This window comes from Patiria miniata, unplaced genomic scaffold, assembly GCF_015706575.1.
Source record: "Patiria miniata isolate m_02_andy unplaced genomic scaffold, ASM1570657v1 HiC_scaffold_23, whole genome shotgun sequence".
Classification (NCBI taxonomy): Eukaryota; Metazoa; Echinodermata; class Asteroidea; order Valvatida; family Asterinidae; genus Patiria; species Patiria miniata.
This window is the reverse complement of record NW_024037062.1, coordinates 1892160-1908868: the sequence shown is the minus strand read 5'-3', so window position 1 is coordinate 1908868 and position 16709 is coordinate 1892160. Positions and strand designations below refer to the sequence as shown.

Sequence of the window (16709 nt, the reverse complement as noted above, 5' to 3'; positions counted from 1 at the left end):
ATTATCTTTAAACCAAATAGGCTTTTCAACAATAATTTTGACAGTTACTTTTGGGATAGCTGCAACTTTTATACTCTATCTTGAAAGCCTTGACAAAAACTCTAGTTTTACATGTAATAAATCACTCCCCTCCCCCCCCCCCAAATCTGCTTCCCGATCTGCCTCTATACTTCTCCCCAAAATTCAAATTTTATATTCATCGCTCTTACAATGTACATGTAATAATCCCTCCACAATTGTATTTTCACAGCGATGAGCACTTTGTCTTGTGATCTGTCGCAGATATTTTGTCAATGACACTCAGGACTAGTCCTTCATTCAAGCTGGATTTTTTTTGTCTTCAGTTAATTAAAACAGCAATGCTTGCATATCCATCAGTGGAGATGGGCCCTTCCATTAAGGGTAAAGGCAAACACTACGTCTTCTAGACAGGTCAAAGATGGAATGAGTGATAGGCACCAACCATGCCAAATCATGCATACATGTACATGTATCTAGCAATCAAGACCGCTTCAGCTAAGGACTGCACACAGTAGCCAATAATAATAAAGATTGTATTACATTGTGAACATGCAATAATCCTATCAAAGCAATGTCAGCAACTGCGAAAATCACAGAGAAAAGAGCCATGGGCGTCGCCAGGATTTTTTCCGGGGGGGGGGCAAAGCAAATTTTTCCCCAAAATTCCTTAACTTTTTCATTATATTCTCAATTTATCATTTTTCCGAGCGTGAGCAGGGGAGCATTTGCCTTCCCCCCCCCCCCCCACCCCATCAAATTAACAGCAATATGGCTTCGCACCTCTTTTTCCTTTTTTTCCCATTTTCATTTTCTTTTCTTTTTTCATTTTCCGGGGGGGGGGGGGGGCATGTGCCCCCCCCCTTCACCCCCCCCTCGCCACGCCCATGAAAAGAGCATTTCAGCTACAGACAGTGCACAGTAGCCAAGAACAGTATAGATTTAACAATAAAGATATACATTTGTATTACATAGTATTTACATTGTAATCCAATACACTTGTAGGCCCCGTAATTGGTTCATGCCAAAAACCTAAATCAATTCCCAGTGGAAAAAATCACAGAGAAATGGGTGTTTCAGCTGCAGACAGTACAATACAGAGTACACAGTAGCCAAGAACAGTATAGATTTGACAATAAAGATATACATTTGTATAACACTGTATTTACATTGTAATACAATACAATGTAATTGGTTCATCCCTAAAAGGTTCAATTCCCACTGAAAAAAAAAACCACAGAGAAAACCGTTTCAGCTACAGACAGTACAAGTACACAGTAGCCAAGAATAGTATAGATTTGACAATAAAGATATATACATTTGTATAACACTGTATTTACATTGTAATACAATACACTGTAATTGGTTCATCCCAAAAAGGTTCAATTCCCACTGAAAAAAATCACAGAGAAAACAGTTTCAGCTACAGACAGTACAAGTACACAGTAGCCAAGAATGGTATAGATTTGACAATAAAGATATACATTTGTATTACATTGTAATACAATACATTGTACATGTACATGTATTGCTTCATGCCAAAATGGTTCAATTCCCACTGAGAAAAATCTTTTGCAGCAAACCCTACCTGATGTGTATACATGTATGGATGTATTTTTAGTGCAGAAAATTGTCTATTTTCCTATTTTCCCAGCATTTAAGGCGCAACATGTACAATACAGCAGCACTAGCATATGGCCCAGTCTTATGTTAACTCATAAAGCATAATCTTTCAGATAAATAAAAAAATCAATGAGATCATCATTTGGTTGAAATCTAGATTTCAAAAACCTACAACTGAACACAATTTGTACATATGTAGTAGCCTCACTCTTGACTTGCTATTTGGCTAAAGTCTCATCTCAGGAACAACAAAAAGTGTCTTCCTTAAAACAAAATTTGATAGTATTAGTAATGAACAAAATGTCTAACGACCCTGCACACGGCAATGATTTTCCATGTCAAAATTATCACAATTTTTTACACTGCTGATAATCCTGAATTATATTCATCCATTTTTAAGAACACCGGTAAAAATGAAAAATTTTCAAACTGGTTTTACCTTCAGAATAGTAAATATTAAATACACTTAATGTAGAGCAGATTGATTAAACTACTTGTACATGTACATGTACAGGTACACGTACGTAGCATAACTATAGGCATTTGTACACAGCAAGTGTAAGGTGATATACATGCATCAGTAATGGACCTTTTACAAACTCGTGAGCCCTACACAGTAGGCGGCAATAGGCGCGATCAGGACCCCGGCAATATTAGTAATATCATTTAAAGAATTTATCCCGGGCATATCACTGGACGCAAGAATGTGAAAAGGTCAGGCCGTGCCCGGTACCCACACACGCCGTATACCGGTCGCTGTCAGTCACATTCACACATTCACCTACAGGGGACCGACTCATCAAAATCGATTGCAATCCACGGTGGGACCGGGGAAACACATATTTGTCATAATGGATCACTGCGATCATTTTAATTTTTTTTATTGGACAATTAAGTACAAGCCTTTGATTTTTATCTCATTTGAATATCAGGGTTGCTTTATTTTCATTCTTACGAGAAATGATTTTGGTTTGAGTACATTTCACAATGACATGGTAATATTAAAATATTCAGTAGTATTTTTCACAATAGTTTTCACTCAATTTTCAAAAAATTATTGTGTGATAAAATGCTGGCTTGAATAAATATTTATAGTACTTTCAAGCTGGATGATGGTTAAAATTTATTCTATCTCTGTTTTGATGTTATTTTATTATGCACGATGAAATTGTGTTTACGAGAAAAACCTGTGGAGCCGATATAAAAATAGCTTTTGGAACCGATTGATGCTTATCAAGAACCCTTGAGGAATGCTGCGCGGAGAACAAAAATAAAAATCTCCTGCATTTCCCAACGGAACACCAACCACTTTAACATGACGGGAGCGCTCCGGTCTGATCTGCATAATATCTCCATTGTACTTGTCACCGTTAGATCGATAGAATGCACGGTGGCTACTCCAGTGTTGACTTGAATAATTAAAAACCATCTTCCAAATGGTTTCCGAGGCATTAGCCAATGCTAATTGTGACTGGGGATGAGTTGCTTTGTGCTCGGCGCAAATTGCACACAGAGGTAGCACTATAAAGCAGGTTTTTTTGTATAACACAGTTTTAATGGCAGTCCATGTTCTTGAGAAGACGTAAGGGTTTTTTGGTCTTAAGAGATGCTCTTTAGATTGGGGGCAACAAAGATAATGGCCAATTTCACTAAGTGGCTTCAAACCTTGGAGGTTTATGTTAACCATTTATATGAAAGTACTTTACATGATGTTACAACAAACCACAGAGCAATGCAAATCACATATTCTCATTTAAGCTGTTAAAAAAATTGCGTCTTTTTGCATTGAATAAATTGTGTGTACACGTACATACTGTATTATGTTGTAAACCACTCCCTCGCGGGCTGACAAATTCAGGTACCCCATTACAGCAAACAAACTTAATAAAGTGACTGTATTTAACAGTTAAGAACTCCCTTATTTGATATACGCTGTAGTCATGCTTTGACTGGTGGAGGTAATCGACATGCCAGCTGTACCTACCACTTACCTCTTTTGTCTGTTGATGGAATGTGACTATAGTCACAGTGTTTTATTTACACGAAATGTGATCCGACTATTTGTACTAGTCTGTATACAAATGCATGGCAGTGGAAGTGGACATTTTTTTTGACTGTCTGTGACTGATCAAACAGTAGGAGGGTGCATGCATGGCAGACATTGTGCTATCATGTTTGAACAGTCACAGACAGTCGAAAATTCCATCACTTTCCCCACCATGCGTTTAACACAGGCTAGTCACCAACAGTCAGAATACAGTGGAACGCCGCTATAACGAACATCATGGGATCCACAGAAAGTGTTTGTAATAACGATCGTTCGGTATAGCGATTTTGAAACGCCAATCTTTTAACCAAGTGAACTGGCATTTTTCACATCCCACGGTCGCACGAGGAGTCGTTGGGAGACTTTAGCAACGGGTGGTTTTCCCTGCTATTCCTTGGGGAAATAATAGCCATCTATTGCTCTTCAACATTCAAATACAATGTAACTATGGGTCGTTTGATGTTTGGGAATTAAAAGTGGCCCTAATAGTGTTTAATACATGTACAACCGGTAGATTTTTTGTTAATCTGTTTTTTCAACAACAATGTTCGGTACGTTTTGTACATTAAACCGGGAGCCAAGGATGATGTTCGGTATAGATGAATTTTAGGTAAAGCAGTGTTCAGTATAGCGGCGTTCCACTGTACGTATATTTCAAGCAAGCACTCTGACTAGTCAAATTTTGTCAGCAGGAAACTGGTTATGGCACAGCTGTCTTATCAATCGCCTACAGTCAAAGCACAGTGTCAAGTTATAACAGTCACAGCCAGTCAATCCTGCTTTATGTAGGCTATGTCATTTTAAAAATATTTTCTTCGAAAATTTCTTTGCAGATAGATCAATCTATATCCAAGTATTGAAGCTGATTGTCGTATGAAATCAAAGTGAATATTTTCTGTGCACACACAACAGAAATGCAACTGGCAGCACTAATGGCACGATAATTACTGACCAAACCCAGGTCAGTGCACAAGCTTTCTACACACATGGACATTGATCCACGCTTGTCAGAACATAAAACGTTTACTGGGCAGCCGTGTTGAAACAAGACAGCTATAGATATGACAGGCCCAAGAAAATGATGGAAATTAATAACAATATTGAGCCAAGCAGATTGGAAAAGAAAACATGGGCGAAATCCCAATGGCCATGCATTCTTTTTCTAATTACTCATCTGTTTTTGAAAGGTGCGAGGCAAGGTAGACTGTAATTTGTCTCCTTTTGGAGAGAAAGTCCTTAGAAAACAAGTAAACTATGGCAGAAAATTTAAACGGTATTTTTTTCTAACAACCTTTCTAAATCAATGCTAGTGTGAAGTTACACACAACAAGTTAACTGCTGGGGAAAAAAATCTCAGCCATCACATACAGTGTATGTATCCATTTAACTGAAAAGTTCCAGTTTTCTTCAGCAAAAACGTGGGGAATGCTATGAAAATATCCAATGTCCGACAGTAATTTCATGCTTTGCATCCCACTGCAACAACACTACTGCTCCTTTAATTAATGAGCAACTTAGACTGCACCTTTAATATGCAGAGACCAATTCACCGGAGTGCAGCATGACAACCCATCATCATAACGCCGCTATCCCGCCATTAAACATGCATGAAATGTACACAGGGATTGGCTGGCCTCCCGTGCCGTATACCAGGGAAAATTATTAATGGCCCTACATTGTACACCATGCGGCCTATCTGACAGGTCAATTGCTATGGGATGAAGACAATCCTAGCTCAGTGAATCACCGTGTGGTCTACTGGGGTGCTACATTGGGGGGGGGGGAACAGGGTTGGTTATTATTTCATGAGGGGGTTATTGGGATATTAATATTAACCTTGGACATTACCGAGAATACAGTTCATCAGTATCAGTTGCACGGCCAATTGATTGAAGTGCCAAATGTGCATGCATGCATCTTTCTGGGTAATAGTATCCGGGGCTCAATTTCATGGCGCTGCTAAGCTCTTTATTTGCTTATGAATAACTTTACTTCCCTTGGCATTTTTCTAGGAACCATCCTGAATATTCAAGAATTTACCACTGTTCAGGGATCGAATGGCACATCAAATGCAGGCTTCACTGACGTGGCACAACATTCGAGATTATTTTTGACCTAAATTATGCAGAAGCTCGAGGAGTTTGTTTGAACCAAATTAATTTGTTTTCCAAAAATTGACATTCACCCTAATCCCCTAGGCCCTTTGCTAGGACCATCCTAAAAAAAAAATCCTCCAAAATTTAGGATACCCAGTGCATCAATCCTTCAAAATCATCAGACAGTCCTGCCTCAAAAAATGCATTCATCCTCAATCCTCCAAAATCCTCCTCCTCTTCAAACACCATTCATCCTCAATCCTCCAAAATCCATGAATGTGCTTCAACACCATTCATCCACAATCCTCCAAACTCCTCATGTTTCTCAAACACTAGTCATCCTCAATCCTCCAAAAGCCTCCAAAACCGCCAGGAAGATTCTGGAGGATTGAGGTGGGTTAGGATTAAATTTCTGGGATTTGAAGTTCATGGTTCTTAAAAGAACCGGGGACCAAGGTGTGGGGGGGGGGGCTTAAATCATGACCTGGAGCCAGAGACAGCGTTCAATTTTTGCAACATCCCTTCAATGTACAGGTCGAGTAGTGCAATTAGTGCAGTGATTCTTTAAATAACAGTCACGAGAATTTGAATGCTGGTTCCATTGTATGCAATGCTGCAATGTGCACTATTCGTGCGCTACAGTACAACACAATGTGCGTATTGGCATGCAACAAAAGTTATGCATACATGTACATACATGTACATGTACATACATGTACATGTACCGGCCTTACATGTACAACATTAGACAGAGCTCTTTCAGGTACTGTAAAGCAAGCACCCAAAATAAACTTCTTTCTAGTAAATGGAAGTGGGCACCAGTCTACACGTAATTTACCGCGCTCATCTCCCAACACTGCCGTGATTAAGCACCTACATGTACATGTATATTACACGCAGCGACTTTTTTTTTTTGAAGAGCCAGTGAGCACTGAGGTTTTCGCACTCGGCTGCAGTATCCCATTGCCATGGTAACGGGAGGCAGAAATCCAGAGCAGGCAACTGCAGAATAATGGAAATGTCAAGAATGCTTGGGAGGCGAGGTGATCCATCTCATAGGGAAGATTGCTTTGTGTGTGGAGTTAAATCCAGGGTCGACAAATGGCCGAGCAGTGGCGTGTGAAATAAGTGGAGATAACTGTACATATGTACACATGTACATGATGCATTGTATGAATATCACTATTATCAGCTGTACAATTATTCAACTGAATTTTTCTGATTATGCGGATTAAATCATGGACACATTCATGTCTGTTTGAACATGAGTACAACTTGTTTGCCTTCTGAAACTTGTTTGCACTTTTTGAGCACCTTTGCTGGAAATGAAATGGGGGGGGCGGGATACTTGAAAGGAGGGGGGGGGGGCTACTTGATGAAGTGCATGCGCACGTACGTAATCAAAATGATCCTGACTTAAAGTTGCGTTCCCGTGCTACATGTATTTTTGGAGTTTCCCGAAAATAGATTCCTTTTCTTAATTGCAAATACTTTTAAATGAGACATCGACCGAAAAGAATCGGCGCCCATGTTTCATTATTGAATAATTACTTTTAATTTCAAATTTGTGGCTGTCAGACACATTTCCGTTTCCACAGGGAATGCTGGTTTCCCACCCCACAATCAGTATCAATAATGTACATGTACATTTAAATAAGGTTTAAAAAAAATGAGGTTTTTAGTTGGAATAAAACGTGCATGTACATGTTCAAGTTTTTTAAAAATCTAATCTGGTACATGTTTCCAATCCATTTGTGTGATGCCAACACACAAAGCCCTAGTCTTTTTTTTTTTTAAAGGGCATTCAAAAACGTTTCCGTAAACAAACATAAAGGCAGCAAAATGCAGAAATCAGATCTAAAGAAACCCACGTTTGGCACAGAGATCTGATTTACATGTTCATTCAGTTTTTTACAGTCTCTGCCTGTGAAGATTCCCTTTCTGTCTGCATTCACCGTGCGATTTATGTTTTTCACTAGCTTTCTCTTATTATACTTCCAAGCCATTGGATTATGATAAGGGATGGGTGTAAGATTACAATCTTCTTTTCAAAAGTTGTTCGAGGAAATGCGTAACATAACAGCGTGGGCTTGGTGAGTGGGTGGACGTTGTTATGCGGCACTGAGAATGGCTCAGATCAGAAATGACGTTCATACATGTATTTAAGTAGACCATGTAGGCATGTAGGCCGACATTTCACAGATGAAGACATGTACATTGTATGTACCCCTCCCACTCTTTTCTGATCAAACGGCTCTCAACACAATTAAGAGTTTGAGGGTAACTTTTGCAGTCAATTATTTTCCAAGTTAATTGTACATGTATAGAATTCCTGAGAATTCTTGAGAAGAAAAATTCTACAATAATACATGTACATTTAGATTCCCCAAGTTCGGTCCAATTCTTGGAAGAAAAGTCATGAAATTGTCCAAAAAATTCCCAAAGGTCAAGTTCTAAAAAACAAAAATGGACATTTCAAAAGCTTTTTCGGTCTGGAACTATACACAAAGTAATGCAACATTATAATTGAAATACTGCTGGTCGTGTTTTTGCAAAATCAATTCAGTTATACTGCAGTTCATGAACAACATAAAAGGACCATCAAAAGCCGACAGTTAAATTCTATTGTGTGGCCAGACAAAATAAATAGGGCCTACTTGTTTATCCTACTGACCCACACAATTAGCATGTAGCTGTCGAACACATGTGTTTAAGGCAATTGAGAAGGGTTCAGGCAACCTTTGCTTTCGGCCATTTATTGCAAGGTGCACGCAGCACTATCTTCTTTATTTAGGCTCATCTTCATAATTTATGCAATCTATTTTTGCTTGATTTTCATGAGCCTATACTAGGACCGTCGATCTCTGTCACTGTTACACTTAGCGTAATGTTCCAATTTTGTTGGAAGTGAAGAGAGTGTGCTGTATTACTGCACAAAATAGGCCCAGGGGTGACGTTAAGGAACAACTAGAAGAGTTTGAAAAAGAGGTACACGAAGCTGATTACCATAGTGATAACTGGCACCACAGAAGAATAAACCCCGTACATGTAATTAATTTGCCTACTTTTCTCGTGTGGGGAGGGTTATTTCAGCCCATGGTCCAATTTCATGGCTCTGGTTAGCGCAAAATACTGCTTCGCAAATTTGTGCTAAGCAAAACTTAGCTGGGGACCACTCACTAGCAACATTTATTGCATGAAACTTTGGCTGGTTATCAGTTTTAGCCAAATTTACATCTTCTGTGCTTATAGCAAGTTTTCATACTTTTATTAAAAGTAGAGCACATTTGTTATTTGTGCATTTTTTTGTTTGAAGCAATAAAAGTGTTCAAAATCTAACGACGGGTGCCTAACAACTAACCCGATGAAGTTTTAGCTCTGTGAATGCTGTATATTCCGAGAAAACAATATTCTAGAATCTCGATTTCAATTGGCGAGTCATGTTTTGAATTGCGCCCGAAATCAGCGTCCAGGGACACGTTCTCAATGAGCCAATTGCAACTACGCGATGTCACGCACTGAACTGATAAATTATAATGCATCGTGTCAACGACGTGCGAACCCATTCATGGCTTTGCCAAATTTAAAACGAAATTTCCAAAAATGCGTCTTTTGACACATTTTTGGAAATGACCTTCTTTTATTGTTTTCTTCATAATGACAGCATGCCAGAAAGAATAATTTCACAAGGGAGTTTAGTGCCATTACTATAATTTATAAACCAAGTATACTTTTCAACAATAATATCATCAGTCCCCTTTTGAATAGCTGGAAATGATATAGGCTACATGTACATGTACGAGTTCTACCTTTAACAGATCTATGGAATTTGCCCCTGCCCCCTGCTCAAACAAAGAAAAACTGCAACTAGAAACTGGGACATATATTGTGTTTGTATTAAACAAACACAAAATTTGTCATCACTAACTTCAACTTCTATTATAAACAAATGTTATCTCTATCACTTTGCAAAACTAGTACCTGCATATTTTTTAAGGGTCCACAAAGAACCTCCTGTAAGAAGTTGGTGACACCACCAATGTAGATTTCGTGTTTTTGAAATGTAACTGTAGTCTTTGAGATTTATGCGATGATTATGATTATTTATGCGATGATTATGTATTCATTAGAAATACAGGTAGGCCTACACGTACTATGCATTTAGTTATTAAAAAAATCAAAATATGGTTTTAATCAGGATGTAGCTTTTGTAAAGTATGTTGATTTTGAGGTTTGGAAGATGGGATTTCAGATCTCAAATGTTCAGCATGTATGCCTTTTGCACTTTTGAAAGAGTACAGTCTATGGCCAGCAAACAGTATTATAAAGAATCATTTGAACAATCTGAGACTGTAGCACAAAACAAAAATTATTTAAGTCTTCAAATGTAGCCAACCATGTGAAAAAAAATTACATATTAACACCGACTCGCTAGGCATTTTTGCAACTTCAATCCTGCAAAATCCTCCAACTGCCTCCATGTAACAATTGCATACAGCCTCAATCCTCCAAAATCATCCGTTATTTATTGAATGTGGTCATTGGAGGGGTGACCACTGCCTCAATCCTGCAAAATGCAGTGCAGTGTGGAGTATTTCAAGTATAATATAGGCCTAAATTTGTGCACGGCTGAGCATAATCAACACAAGGTCCGGACTAAGACCTTGACACAGTGCATCCTCCAAAATCAGCCACACATTTTTGCCAATAGCCTCAATCCTCCAAAATCCTCCATTCTGCAAAGGATTTTGGAGGATTTGGGAAGGATCGGATTAAAGTTGTGGGCAGAAATGGCAGAATTACACAGTATGAACACACAAGCAAACCATTGCCCGTCTCACTTTCGATACATTACGCTTCAATAAGTTTGTAAGTAAAAACATTGTGCCATTTGTTTAGATAGTTGCGATAAAAGTGAGTTGGTTATTTTCCCAGATTGTTCTTTTCCTGACCATTAACATTTGGGATAGGACAGTACAATAATTTCCCTACACCAGGGGTGTGAGTGACCACTGATAAAAATAGCTGAAAACAGCTGAAAAAAGGTGTAAAAAAGCTGAACTTTGGAAATCTCCTATACTTCTGTACACAGCAAGTGAGGAAAAAAAGCTGAAATCCCAAACAAAAATAGCTGAAATCAGCTTTAAAGCTGAGATTTCACACCCCTGCTACACTACGAAAGCTGAAACTAAATGATGTCTATTCACATTTATAGCATGTCTAGAATGAACAAGGAAATTGATATTCTAAGAAAACAATAACACCGACAGTTATTTCCTGTACGACATTCTACAAAAGGGCTATTGTATGAAGGGATTATGGAATACTGCCTGAAATTAAACTGAATTAAAACCATGCACTACGAAGTCTTAGGCCAAGTAAAAACATAAACCAGTTTGTCTTCCCGCCTGCTTCTTTTTTTTTTCGGCCGCTTTTTTTTCTTTCATTTTAATTCATTCGTTTGCAATATATTTTTGCACGCATTGTCAATGTTTTGTCTGTTTATTTGTCACCAACAAAATTGTAGAGAGGGTTACGTAGTAAGGGTATAGCTCCTTGGACACAATTTTTGTGTTCAGCAAAATAGTCAAGAAAATTTAAGAATCCATTCACCATCTTGGAAAATCTGCCATCTTAGGGAAAAAGAAAAAAAAGTGCCAGCCTCCTTCATTTTTTCAAAAAGACCAGACGAGAAACTAATGTACTTATTTTTTTTACTTCGCCTTGTCATCAGCTTGTAAATATCTTTTATTTTAGCATGTTGAGCAGATATGTCATTTTACCCAAAATATTGGCAGTTAACTTACACAATTGCAATTTGATTACAAAACACCTCCCACATATCATTAGGATAACCCTGATAATTAGTGATATGAAAAAAAACAACATTATCAGACATGTCAAATGCAGTCACACTCGTGGCATTCAGGCAGTAATGGCAGTCAAATCACAGTCATCACATCAGCACGATTAGATAAATTGTACATGCAGTGACATGAGAAAATAAAAACAGAACTACATCAGCCATGCTAGGCCAATGTGAGTAAAATTGAACAAAACAAACACAAATTTTAATATTTACCTCTTTGTGATAATTTCTTTGTGTTGATAATTTTCGCCGCAAATTCCTGGTTGGTCTTTTTTCTTAGGCACCGTTTTACAACACTAAACGCACCCCTGTAAAAAATGACAAGAAAACACACACAAACATGACAAAATGAAACTGCAGTTACAACTGCTACCAATATTGTCGATGTTGAACCCCAATTTCTTTGGAAAAACACCCATATTTGATGAAAAGATGGTAGGGATGGTAAGTAGCTTGACATATCAGTTGAAAATACTCACTTTCCGAGCTCATCTTTCAGATCATATTCGTCTGAAAATCGTGTGCAAACTTCCTGCTGATGCGGCATCGTCGCCATTTTGGAAAATGAGTGATGATTTTTCTACCGTACCTTCACTGCATGCAGGTTCTGTACGTATATTTTGCATGTAACTGCACTGTACGTGTGCGTACCGTGTACACTTGCGTGAATGTGATTGACGTGTAGGGATGGATGGGCGTGGTTCTCGAGTAGTGAAAACCAAAAAGGAACTCAGCAATCATAACATCAATTCCGCTGATTAAATATGGATTTCCTCCCAAAACATCAGAACTATTCATTCATAAACGAAGTAATCTTTGTATCTATTATCTTGTGTAAACCGGTCTTTTTTTGATAAATCATCACCGGTGTGCTGACTGCATGCGGACGGTTCATGCGGAATCAAAGCAAATTATCATATTTTTTTTCAGAATAATAATTGCTTTGATGATGCGACGCCGTACGTGCCAGCAAGATGCACATTATTAGGTACTTGTTCTGATATTAAAACTCATTTCAGCGCTATGACCTTCCGCTTACAATGATTTCTTCTCATTATTTAAAGCTGTCGCACAATTTAGGGTAGATGAAGAAAATATCTCGAATTTTTTTTTAAGAACGGGGAAAAAGAGACAAATTTCGTCTGTTTTTTTTTTCCAATTTACAAAAAAGGAAAAACAAAGGCTGAAAGGTATCCGATTTCTTTCTCATTTTATAAAGATAAAACAAAACATACGGCACATGTGCGTGTTCAATGGCAACCACACAAGGGTTTTTGTGTAAAAAAAAATAAAAGTCGGATGTTAAAGTTACGTTCCCTAGGCTATTTTCGAGTTTCATCCCGAAAAAAATGTCTTGCTTTTATAACTTTTTATATTTAAAAAAGGCTGGCTGTTACAGTTTTCATCCGTGCTTAAAGGTAGACAGGTTTTTTTCTTTTCACCGGGACACCACAGCGTACACCCCATGCGGATGTCGTTTGGGGGGAAAATTCGCCACCTGGCCTCCTTAAAAAAAAAAACAGAAAGTGAAGGGGAGGGGGCGCTGACACCATCGATCTTCCTGTGGGGGCGCTGTTAAAAACCGACACCATGCATGGTCAATGTTAAACAATAGGTGGCACTATTCCTTTTCCACGGCACGTTAAAATAAACTGCCACCCCCGAAAAACAGGGATTTTTTTTAAGCACACATAAAACTTGCTAATGCACAAGAAAATGCGCTAATAATGTTTTTATAGTAACTTATACCAATGTAATTTCCAGGGTGGGCTGAGTGGAGGGGGGGGGGGGGTGGGGGTATTGGGGGCGTGCGCCCCTACCACGACACCCCCCCCCCCCCCCCCCCCCCCCCCGTAAGTACGCTGCTGGACGAAACATAGGGAGGCTTCGAATTTGGTTGAAGAGCACAGGGACGCAACTGTTTGCTTTTGTCTTTTTTTGTGGGGGTGTGTTTTGATTTTGTGTGTGAAACTTTTTTGTTGTCAAATGTTAAGGAAAGGTTGGGTTTTGGAATTTTTTGGAATGCTCACCAGTCACCAAATATTTTTATTCCAGATATCTTGATGAACAGGGAAGGTAGTTTTACCCTATATCCGGAAGACATAAATCGGCGCTACTCGAAGTTTTATGTTGCATATGTCATTTCTTAATTAATATAATGCAGAGTTCTCCAACTTTGAAAATTAAAGGTCGGTACGCCGTCAAAAAGCGGAGGGAGGGGGCTATATACATAAATTATGCTAGGGGCGCTATTTGCAATCTAGTCATAGATTTATTTATGCTAGGGGCGCTATTTGCAGAACATGTAATTATGGATAACAGCTTTTAGACCATTTCTAACACAGTAACAGTTTTAAAGTACAATACTGGCTCAGCATCATCTTTTTTTAATACATCAGTGACCAGGGACTCTGGGCAGTTTGGCCTTTCGACTTTTGATCTGATGGATTGCTACAATAGGCTTGTCAGTTTGACAAGTGTTGCATGCGGTTACTGCTTTTGGCAGAGTTTCTGGCCAAAATATAACTGGAGGGTAAGGGAAGTCCCACTTATTATAAAACTATTGTGTTGTATATCGTGATCAATTATAGGACGCAATTTGAATTCAATGCAATCGGGTTTTCTTGATTGATCGTCTCCACAAAGAGTGCTCTATTCATGTTCAATTAAAAGTGACTTGAATTCAGATTGAATTTTTCGCGATTTGTACACTGTATTTCTTTAAATCACATTAAATTTATTCTGCCATAGTTCTCGTCGATTTTCAAACTGGTTGTGTCCCATATCTCGAACAATTATTGGACGAAATTTCAATTCAGTGCAGTGTGTTTTTCTTGAGTTATCATCTCCACAAACTGTGTGTTATTTTTGTTCACTTTATGCCGACTTTGTTGAATTGGGCAGATCGTGATCCGCGTTGCTTTACGGTGGTGACCACTATTTGTGTAGCGCGCCCTCTATTGGAAGAAATTGATGTTGGTAAAATGTACCTTGCACACTGTAGTTTTTGTTTTTGTGTTCATTTTTTTCTTCAACGGTTTTTGTTGATTTTTTAAACTAATTTTTCGTATATCGCGATCAATTATAGGACGCAATTTGAATTCAATGCCATCGGGTTTTCTTGATTGATCGTCTCCACAAAGAGTGCTTTATTCATGTTCAATTAAAAAGTGACTTGAATTCAGATTGAATTTTTTGCGATTTGTACACTGTATTTCTTTAAATCATATTAAATTTATTCTTCAAGTGTTCTCGTCGATTTTCAAACTGGTTGTGTCCCATATCTCGAACAATTATTGGACGAAATTTCAATTCAGTGCAATGTGTTTTTCTTGAGTTATCATCTCCACAAACTGTGTGTTATTTTTGTTTACTTAATGCCGACTTCGTTTGGGCAGATCGTGATCCGCGTTGACGTTGGGTGCACGCTACCATAAAACTTTAAATTATGACCCGGTTGCCACTAATAAAATTGAAAAGAACAATCTTTAATTGCCAGGAAAATAAATAATGCCATCTTGCTCCTAAGCGTCACAAGGCGGCGCCCTTTGTGTACGATATTGCGTTGTTTATTAAATTACTATTTATTAATTTAATATAGCTCTGGGTGGAACCCTATGGTCACACCGGGAAACAAAGAGAGCGCCCTCTGTTGACAATAATAATAGGTTACTATTGTATGGAATGTCGGACACTTCGCCCCATTTCCACTTCGCCCCATTTCCACGTCGCCCCATGTCACTTCGCCCCTAACCACTTCGCCCCATCCCCACTTCGCCCCATTCCCACATCGCCCCATCCTCACTTCGCCCCATTCCCACTTCGCCCCATTCCCACTTCGCCCCATCCCCACTTCGCCCCAGCCGTTACATGTAAAAAAAAATTCTCATCTATTTTATTGGCTTAAAAAACAATTCCAACAGATTCACTAATTGCTAACCAACGGAAAGAATTAGCCCATCACCAAATGAACGATCATAACCAACCTCTCAAGCTAGGCTCTCCCCTACCGAGAAAAAAGCTTGAAGTAAAAGATCCAACTTTGTTCCCAACCCGTCTCCCACTTATCTGAGAACGACAATACCTAATTGACATCCTAATTTCACTCTTGGAGGAACCAATCTCATCTAAATGAAGTTGTAAGTGTCACATGTCAGACAAATTGTTACGGAACATTTTCCTCAAGGCAGTGACCCATACCTACGGATTCTTTTGAATCCAGCGGCTGACCCAATTTACCCAATTTTTGAGACCCCTTTCATGTGTCTCAATTGAAGAACATAAACCACACAATGTCACATCATCGAATAACTCAATGTGTTGTTCTTACGCACATTTTTTATTCACAAGCCAATAGGAGAGGCGTCTCTGAATGGGCGGGATAGAGCCATCATTTCTCTCATCTGTGTCTCGAGCACCTCATTAGAGAGTTTGTATTTTTCCTAAGTTTCTAGAATTGGGAGCATTTATTATCTGGGGTCTTTGGCAGTTTATTTGGTCTGCACCCCTAGCCTTCACCTTTTTCATACTACATGGGGCGAAGTGGGGAAGAGGCGAAGCGGGGATGGGGCGAAGCGGGGATGGGGCGAAGCGGAGATGGGGCGATGTGGAGATGGGGCGATGTGGTGATGGGGCGATGTGGGTATGGGGCGAAGTGGGGATGGGGCGAAGTGGTTAGGGGCGAAGTGACATTGGGCGACGTGGAAATGGGGCGAAGCGTCCGACACCCATTGTATGTATGCAAAAGCAGTCACGAATATCAACGTAAAACAGCCGTACAGTGGGGTTCGCTATTTTAGTATATCGTGTACTTCAGGACCAATGTATTTAAGACACTGCAATTATTAATTTGCACAATAAATTCTGAAGTGGTGCTTTTTAGAGTATATGAATATCACATTTGAGAAATATGATTCCAAAGGAGCAATTTCAATGGAAAACGTAATCAGGAGTAGCGACATGAACTACTCGGTATAAAGTATTTGACGCACCTTAGGCACCATAGCAACAACAGTCAAGAACACTGCCATAACATTGTGCAGCTAGCTAGCTCGCG

At 39.0% G+C, this 16709-nt stretch overlaps 1 protein-coding gene across 14 annotated transcripts in view; it reads right to left on the bottom strand.

The window, feature by feature from the left end:
* The window catches only part of LOC119731335 (calcium/calmodulin-dependent protein kinase type II delta chain-like), an 85175-nt gene extending 72858 nt beyond the window's left edge, over positions 1–12317 (bottom strand). For 8 of the 14 annotated variants that reach the window (XM_038204502.1, XM_038204501.1, XM_038204503.1 and 5 more), the window contains exons 1-2: positions 12133–12316; positions 11867–11961 (exon numbers count right to left, since the gene is read on the bottom strand). In XM_038204502.1, the coding sequence (XP_038060430.1) occupies positions 11867–11961; positions 12133–12209 (172 nt within the window). In that variant the 5' untranslated portion in view covers positions 12210–12316. Of the gene's footprint in view, positions 1–11866; positions 11962–12132 lie in introns of all 14 variants that reach the window. The other 6 variants (XM_038204495.1, XM_038204497.1, XM_038204500.1 and 3 more) reach the window with 2 other exon arrangements.
* Positions 12318–16709: the final 4392 nt, after the last annotated feature.